General features: G+C 49.1%; 1 protein-coding gene across 1 annotated transcript in view; it reads right to left on the bottom strand.

Moving 5' to 3' along the window:
• Positions 1-426: 426 nt before the first annotated feature.
• The window catches only part of LOC124619780 (protein cornichon homolog 4), a 93,474-nt gene continuing 84,327 nt past the window's right edge, over positions 427-9,573 (bottom strand). The window contains exon 5 of the mRNA XM_047146366.1: positions 427-840. Within this exon, the coding sequence (XP_047002322.1) occupies positions 771-840 (70 nt within the window). The 3' untranslated portion in view covers positions 427-770. The remainder of the gene's footprint in view (positions 841-9,573) is intronic.

Genomic DNA, 9,573 nt, shown 5'->3' with positions numbered 1-9,573 from the left:
CCACAACAAGTCCCATTTCAAATTTAGTCAGGTGCTGATAACGCTGTTTCACACCAGAATGATTCATCCACATTTCCTTCACAGTAATCACTCACGATCTAAAGCTGTTTACACCTCTTATATACGATACCACTCTTGGTAAGACACTAAATACAATCAACACTAATGCACTCTGGGGGGCCATATACCTGTCACAGAAAACTGAAAATCTAAATCATTTACATACCCACAGTGTGTGTGTGTGTGTGTGTGTGTGTGTGTGTGTGTGTGTGTGTGTGTGTGTGGGGGGGGGGGGGGGGGAAGGGGCGGGGGCAGGCAGTGTATTTTATAGTTTTAATTTAATTTTTATGTTATGATGAATTACCTTCAGGATAACACACAATAATCATTATGGAATCAAAAAACAAAGTTTTACAATGAGTAAAATACTGATTAAAAAATGAATCATTTTATTGACAATTACAAAGAAATTTTTTGTACAGTTTCTGACAATGTTGGTAATGAGATTTCTCAAAACTGTAAGAAATATGCAAAATGCATATTTATATAATAACAATGCATGAAAAATCTAAATTCATACACATTGAGTTCTTATGTTTATTTTATTTTTTTTTGTTAATGGACAGCTTTGTTCTTTCTGGCTAATAGTCTTTTGAGTCTTGGAATCACACACATCCAATATTTGAAAGCAACACTTTAGTTGCACATGCTGCAAATTTGAACTTCACTAAACAAAATAAATAAAGGCAGTCTCCGTAAAACAGAAGTCTTCACATTTCTGACAGAGTATCCTCATCTGGCCTTTTAAACGGGCTTGCTTTCAGCAGGGAGATAATCAGACTGCAAGAAAAAAATAAATGCACCAATAAATATAAATATTAAGAATTTTTTGTGGCACAACCGAGGCTACACTCATAAAAAATCAACTTTGAAACTCACAAATCATATTCTTGCCGGTGGAAACACAGTTTATTCTTCACTGAAATGATGTATACAATCTATAGTGCTGTGGAATCACAGCCAAAACGTTATCAATTTCATGCCCATCTGTGGTAGATCATGTACTCATTACGAGAAGTGAACTGTTTATAATGTGGCAGTCTCACAATAAGAGTTTTTTTGATGAACTGTTCTGGTAGTGCAGTGACATTTTTAAACACAATTTAACCAATATCTCCACACAGGAACTGAATATAATATTGGATTAAACAGTTTCATAAAGCAAGATTAGCACAATGGACTCACATTCCGCACAACAGCAATTTATTTCCTCAACTGGCCATTCAGAATTAGGTTTCCTATGATGTCCCTAAACTGCATGAGGCAAATTCCAGGATAGTTCCATTAAAAAGGACATGAATGGTTTACTTCTCCATCTATTCCCCAATCAAATTTTTGCTGCTTGTCAAATGTCATCATTATCAGTTGGATGCTGAACTCTTTACCTTTCTTGTTTCTGCCTTTCTTTCTCTTCTGTCTACCAACACTTCAATCCAATGGACATTTGTATCCAACAAATCACAAACTTGGTTACTCACAAGCTACAAGGCAGACAGTAGAAAGGTACGAACTGTGCATGTATTGCGTTCAAATCCTTTTGTGTGTCTATTCCGCCAACACTGCTTGGTGAGCAGATTTTTTTATCTTCCATGAAAGTGACTTGTGTAGACAGACAGCAGCTCACCCAGAATTTGAGACCAACAGGCAAGGCAGAATGTGCTATCTCATGAAATTAAATGCAGAACCCATTACAAGAAGACAGATTTGCTGTCTGGTCAGTGCTCAGCTATGATGCAAAAACTACACCACCTCAATGGGAACATCAATTACAACAATCTTCAGATGTGGAATACAGAAAACTTACGTGCCAATATGAAACATAAATTCACTCACCAAAACTGAATATGTCTGAATGCCCTACTTTCCTTTAGAGTCCTCACCAGCCTCGACATGTTAACAGAATGAGTTATGTCAAGATAAGGATGGTTCTTCAACAGGAAGACACTTCTCTTCATTTCTATTGAGATGTTCATGAGCATCAAAATGTCATTCAGCCACACGAAAAGTGGAAATGATGCTTTGGTCTCCGCAATCATCTGATTTAACATCCAGCAGTTTTGTTAACATATGTCGAGGACATTATGTGTGTGTTGACCTTTTGCAACAACAACTAGACAATTCAAAGAACAGTCTCTGTTGTGCAGAGCAGTGGATAATTGAAAACAAGTGAATATGCCTCTGAGATGAAATTGGCTATTGAGGAGACAAATGCTACATAATTCACAGTGCTGATATGCAACATTTGTAACATCCAGATGTTGAGCAACAGTGTTTCTTATCATGAGTACATATTATACAGACTTGTATGAAACTCAAGTAAAAATAAACTTATGAAGTTGGATACCATTCTCAAAAGCATACGTCACTTCACTGAAGAATTAATGTTTTTTTCCATAATCATTTTTGGATAAACCTGTACACATAACTCCTTTTATTTGTATTTGATCTTCACAATATTCAGACTCACTTATTCACTGAAATGACAATTCAGCAGGTAACTTCTTTCACATTTCAGAGAGTTCTCATTCAGCTCCTGATATTTACTGGTGTGTTTGTTTCTTTCTTTTGATTTTCCTTATCGTTGTATAACTAGCATTTATTACTGTCACCTGCTCTAAAAATATTTGATTTTTGAATGATTTAAGATCAGCAGAAACATTTTGTTACTTATTACAGTGTTAGCTACATAAAATGCATGTAGCATTTGCGTGCTGCACACTTTTGTTTTTCCTATCAAAAGATGTACAAAAAGTGAAGAGACCTTGAATACATCAAAAGGGCTATTGTGGTATCTTTGGATGATACTCCTAAATAGCCACATGAAGGCTAAGCTATTTTAGCTGTGATGAAGAATTCATTTTTTATTTACTACATAACAAATTATGCAACTGGTGTCCAGACTTACACTAAGATGACCAAAGTCCTGGGGTAGTGATGTACAGATGGCAGTGGTACCATGTACACAATGTATAAACATGTAGTGCATTGGTGGAGCTTTCATTTGTATTCAGTTGATTCACGTGAAAGTATTTCCGACATGTTTATGGCCACACAGCACGGAACGTTCCATTTCAGAAATCATTAGGGAATTCAATATTCTGAGTGCCGAGAGTATGCAGAGAATACCGCATTTCAGGCACCATCTCTCACCACAGACAACACACTTAACGAGTGAGAGCAATGGTGTTTGGGAAGAGATGTCAATGCTAATGGACAAGCAACACTGCGTGAAATAACTTCAGAAATAAATGTGGGGACATACGAAAAATATATCCATTAGGACAGTGCAGTGAAATTCAGCGTTAATGGGCTATGGAAGCAGATGACCAACGTGAGTGCCTTTGCTAACAGCACGATACTGCCTGATATCATCTCTCCTGGGCTTTTGACCAAATCGGCTCGACCCTAGATGACCAGAAAATTTTGGTCTGGTCAGACAAGTCCTTATTTCAGTTATTAAGAGCTGATGGTAGGATCTGACTGTGGCACACATCCCATGAGGCCGTGAACCCAAGTTGTCAACAAGGCAAAATGCATGTTGGTGGTGGTGGTGGTGGTGGTTGTTGGGATGTTTAAGGGGGACTAAACAGCGAAGGCCATCAGTCCCCCATTCCAAAAACAGGGGAGCCGAAAATTTGCGGAGCAGGTAAAACCCAGGGGGAAGGAGACTCCCCCCCAGGCACTGAAAGAACACAAATGCGGCAACAAACACTACAGACAAGAAGAGTACAGATGAACACCAGACAGAAAGAAACAGAAGAAAAGAAGATGGCCGGAGACTGGTTGACTGACCACGAGAACAAAAAAAAAAGGGAAAGAGTCAACCATCCGACTACACACCAAAACAGCAACCAATTATGAGAGACTCGAGGACAAGAGACACAGAAAGGGAAAGGTGCAGGACCTCCCTAAATGGAACCATAAAAAGGACTACCATGGATAAAATTTAAAACGTCGTCAGCCATGGAGGCATCGTCGCATAAAACCAAAGGCAAAGTGCCCGGCAGATTAAATGACTGCCAGAGGGTGCACAGTCGGGGACACTCCAACAAAACGTAGGCAACCGTCAGCCGGGACCCACACCGACACAGGGGGGGATCCTTCTGATGCAGAAGATTGCCGTGCATCAGGTAGGTATGGCCGTTGCGGAGCTGACACAGGATGACAGAGTCCCTGTGAGAAGCCCGCAGGGAGGACCGCCATACATCGGTCGACTCCTTAACAGCTCGCAGTTTATTCGGGGATGTCAGGCCACGCCACTCATCATTCCACATCCCAAGCACCTTACGACGCAACACCAACTGCTGATCACGAGCCGGGAGGCCGATCTCCAAAGCTGGGGCGTTGAGCGCCCCTTTGGCCAGCCTGTCGACACGTTTGTTCCCCGGGATGCCAACATGACCTGGCGTCCAAACAAAGACCACCGAACGACCAGAGCGGGTAATGGCAGAAACAGACTCCTGAATAGATGATACCGGAGGAGAAGAGGTATAGCAGCGGTCGATAGCCTGGAGGCTGCTCAGGGAGTCACTGCAGATGATGATGGATGTACCTGAGCAGGAACGCATATGCTCAAGAGCGCGCAAGATGGCCACCAGCTCTGCAGTAAAAATACTGCAGCCAGCCAGCAAGGAGTGCTGTTCAACATGGGCACCGTGAGCAAAAGCGAGGCAGTACGACCATCAACCAGGGAACCATCAGTGTAGACAGTCTCACAGCCCGAAAATGAGGCAAGGAGCGCAAGAAAAAAACGGCGATGGAGGGCCACAGGCGGAACCGAGTCCTTGGGTCCCCGTGCCAAGTCCAGACGGACGGACGGCCGGGGCAGACACCAGGGAGGCGTAGGTGCACAGACCCGGAAGGGAGGCAGAAGAGGGAATGACCCCAGTTCCGACAGCAGGGACTGGACGCGGACAGCAATGGAAAGCCCAGACCTAGGTCGCCGTTCGGGCAGATGGAGGACCATGGCAGGGAAAAGCAGGCGATGATTGGGATGGCCCGGCGAGCAATGCACGTGGACAGCATAGTCGGCGAGCAGTCGATGGCGGCGAATCCACAGCAGGGGAACCCCGGCCTCCACCAGTAGACTATCCACGGGGCTCGTACGGAAAGCGCCAGTTGCAAGCTGAACCCCACAGTGGTGTATGGGGTCCAACAACGTCAACACTGAGGGCGATGCAGACCCATAGGCCAGGCTCCCATAATCAAGCCTGGACTGCACAAGGGCTCTGTACAATCTCAACAGCGTGCAGCGATCTGCACCCCAAGACGTGTGGCTCAGGGAGCGGAGGGCGTTGAGGTGCCGCCAGCACTTTTGCTTCAGCTGAGTAATATGAGGAACCCATGTGAGCCGGGCATCAAAGACGAGTCCTAAGAAGCGGCTAGCGTCCACCACTTCAAGTAGGTGGCCGTCGAGGTAAAGTTGAGGATGAGGGTGGACCGTCCGACGCCTGCAGAAGTGCATAACTCTAGTCTTGGCTGCAGAGAACTGAAAACCATGAGTCAGAGCCCATGATGCTGCCTTGCGAATGGCTACTTGCAGCCTGCGTTCGGCGACTCCCGTAGTCGTTGAGCTAAATGAGATGCAGAAGTCGTCGGCATACAAAGGAGACACCGACGACCCCACAGCTGCAGCCAGACCATTAATGGCCACTAGAAATAAGGAGACGCTCAACACTGAGCCCTGCGGGACCCCATTTTCCTGTATATAAGATGAACTAGAGGCGGCACTGACTTGCACCCGGAAAGAGCGGCGCAATAAAAAGATTTGCAGAAAAGCCGGGAGCTGACCACGAAGACCCCACTCATGCAACGTAGCAAGGATGTGATGCCTCCATGTGGCGTCATACGCCTTCCTCAGATCAAAAAATACAGCAACAAGATGCTGACGTCGGGCAAAGGCCGTACGGGTAGCAGATTCCAGCCGCGCCAAATTGTCCACAGCAGACCGGCCCCGACGGAAGCCACCCTGGGATGGAGCGAGGAGACCGCGCGACTCAAGGACCCAACACAAACGCCACCCCACCATACGTTCGAGCAATTAGCACAAAATGTTGGTGAGGGTAATGGGACGATAGCTGTCCACCGCCAGTGGGTCCGCACCGGGCTTCAAGATGGGGACAATAAGACCCTCTTGCCATTGGGACGGGAACACGCCCTAGCTCCAAATGCGGTTAAAGATGGTGAGGATGTGTCTCTGGCAGTCCCTGGAGAGATGCTTCAGCATCTGCACTTGGATGCAGTCTGGTCCTGGTGCTGTATCAGGGCAATCGGCGAGGGCAACGAGGAATTCCCTCTCGCTGAAAGGAGCATTGTATTTTTCAGAACGATGCATGTGGAATGATAATGGCAGCTGCTTGGCTCGCTCCTTTAGAGAGCGAAAGGCGGGGGGGTAAGTTGCAGTCGCAGAGCTCGTAGCAAAGTGCGCGGCAAGGTATTCAGCAATGGCGGCAGCGTCCGTGCTAACAGCGCCATCCAGGGAGATCCCAGGGACACCCATAGGGGTCCGGTATCCATAAATTCGCCGGATCCGGGACCACACGAGTGAGGAAGAGACACGGGAGCCCAAGGATGAGACATACTTCTCCCAGCACTCCTGCTTACGCCGTGCAATAAGACGACGGGCCAAGGCACGGAGCCTCTTAAAGGCGATGAGGGTCTCTAGAGACGGGTGCCGCCTATGACACTGGAGAGCCCGCTTACGGTCGCGAATAGCCTCAGCAATCTCCAGCGACCACCAGGGTACAGCCTTCCTCCGAGGGAGAGCAGAAGAGCGGGGGATGCCAGCCTCGGCCGCAAAAATGATTGACGTGGTCAAGACACGGACCACCTCATCAGTGTCACCCTGTGGGGGAGACGCAATGGTGGCAGCGGAAGTAAAAGCCAGCCAGTCAGCCCTGTTGAGAGCCCAGCGGGGCAGGCGCCCAGAAGAATGACACTGGGGCAGTGACAAATAGATGGGAAAATGGTCACTACCACACAGGTCAGAATGCACTCTCCATTGGAGGGATGGGACAAGTCCGGGGCTGCAAAGAGAGAGATCGATGGCCGAGAACGAGCCATGGGCCACACTGAAATGCGTGAGAGCACCGGTGTTCAAGAGGCTAAGGTCGAGCTGAGCCAAAACATGCTCCACGGCACGACCGCGGTCATCAGAGACAGTCCCACCCCATAGAGGGTTGCGGGCATTGAAATCGCCCAGAAGCAGCAATGGTGGCGGGAGTTGAGCCAGCAGCGCAGCCAAGACATGTCGGGGGAGCTCCCCATCTGGAGGAATGTAAACAGAGCAAACAGTAATAGCCGGCGAGAGCTCAACCCTGGCAGCGACTGCCTCTAAAGGCGTCAGAAGGGGTACTGGCGAGCTACAGACAGAGTGGTGAACAAAGAGGCAAACCCCACCTGACGCTCGTTGACAGGCAGCACGGTTCTTATAGTATCCCCGATAACCGCGAAGGGTGGGGGTCTGCATTGCTGGAAACCAAGTTTCCTGCAGAGCAATGCAGAGAACAGGGGAAACACTCAGAAGCATCCGGAGCTCAGGCAGGTGGCGGAAATAACCGCCGCAGTTCCACTGGAGAATGGGAGCAGGAAGGGACTGGGAGGGCGTGAAGGCGACTAAGAGGCAGACAGCGCCTCAGAGCCAACTGCCGCTACCGGGGGAGAGTCAGCTGTATCCATGGGAAAGGCCCCCGAGGGTTCCGTGAAGGCAAGATCCGCGGCAGAGGCGAGGATCTCCACCTCATCCCCAGAGCCAGAACTATTTACAGCAGGCGGTACTGAAACCGCCGCAACGTTCTTCTTCTTGGACACATTCCGTTCCTTCTTCTCACGTCTGTCCTTAGGGTTAGAGGGCTGGGAGAGCTTCTCTGAAGGAGCGTCGGAGGCTGACGACGATGCAGAAGCCCTACGACCAGCAGGTGGCGGAACCTTCAGCCACTGGCTGACATCCGGCTGAGTAGGAGAAGAAACGGAGGAAAGGAAAGCCCCGAGGGACCCCTTCCGCGAGAGAGGAACCGGCAGAGACAACGCCGGCGGAGAAGGAGGGGGAGGGATTGAGCCCCCCGGTTTTGGAGCAGATGTCACTCCCGAAGTAAGTGTGGGGGGAGCGACAGAAGAGGGTTTGCCCCCAACTCCTAAGGGGGCAACAGAGGAAGGCTTGCCCCCGGACACGAGGGGGGCAGACAGAGATGCATGGCCCCGAGGGCCTACTGAAGGCGGCACAGATGAGGCGACAACCGCCGCTCGAGAGGGCGATGATAACGTGGCTGCAGCATAAGATGTTCGAAGGGAAGCAGGATACAACTTTTCAAATTTCAGCTTTGCCTCTCGATAAGTAAGCCGGTCCAGGGTCTTAAATTCCAATATATTCCGCTCCTTATGAAGAACGGGGCAATCCGGCGAGCATGGAGAGTGGTGCTCCCCACAGTTGACACATACAGGCGGAGGCGCACATGGAGAATCGAGATGAGAGGGGCGTCCGCAATCTCGACATGTGGCGCTGGATGGGCAACAGGAGGACATATGCCCAAACTTCCAGCACTGGAAGCACCGCATCGGGGGAGGGACGTATGGCTTGACGTCACAACGGTAAACCATTACCTTGACCTTCTTGGGCAATACAGCACCCTCAAAGGCCAAGATAAAGCCACTGGTGGCCACCCTGTTAGTCTTGGGTCCTCTATGTACACGACGGACAAAATGGACACCACGTCGTTCCAAGTTGGCTCTCAGCTCGTCGTCGGATTGTAACAATAGGTCACGATGGAAAATAATCCCCTGGACCATATTTAAGCTACTGTGGGGAGTGACGATAACAGGGACGTCACCCAGCTTATCACACAAGAGCAACGCTCGTGACTGGGCTGGGGAGGACGTCTTGAGGAGGATGGACCCATTCCTCATTTTAGACAACCCCACCACTTCCCCAAACTTATCCTCCAGGTGTTCCACAAAAAACAGAGGCTTCGTCGTAAGAAAGGAGTCACCATCAGTCCTGCTGCAGACAAGGTATTGTGGTACGTAAGGCTCCTGCTTGGCACTAGATCTGCGCCCCTCCCACGGCGCAGCCAACGAGGGGAACGACTGAGGGTCATATTGCGCAGCATCAAAGTCAACTCTGCCTCACTTAGAAACGCTGGTGGCCGTGCGACCACCAGCTTGGTGTGATTTATTGCGCTTCATTGCGCCGCATCCGCCCAGATGCCACCTACTCCGAACGAGGGCTCTCCCCAAGGGCACCACCCAGCCAAAGCAACGGGTACCTGGCTGATATCCCATTGCCCGGAGTTCCTGTGCCCCAGACAAGATGGGCACATACTCCTTGGCATGCTTGGGGAGGAAACAGCTCTGGCATCTGTAGTGCGATCCCTGCGTGGTCAGGGGGCTACCACCAAGAGGGTACATGACGACCCCACCACAACGGACTGGCTACCGTGCTGGATTTTAGGTGTTGAAAGGGTCCACAGTTGTCATGGGCGCTAAGAAGGGGATTGCGCACAAGAGAGAAGGAGGGAA

Source organism: Schistocerca americana, chromosome 6 (genome assembly GCF_021461395.2).
Source record: "Schistocerca americana isolate TAMUIC-IGC-003095 chromosome 6, iqSchAmer2.1, whole genome shotgun sequence".
Taxonomy (NCBI): Eukaryota; Metazoa; Arthropoda; class Insecta; order Orthoptera; family Acrididae; genus Schistocerca; species Schistocerca americana.
The sequence above is the reverse complement of the archived record's forward strand: the minus strand, read 5'-3'. Positions and strand labels throughout refer to the sequence as shown.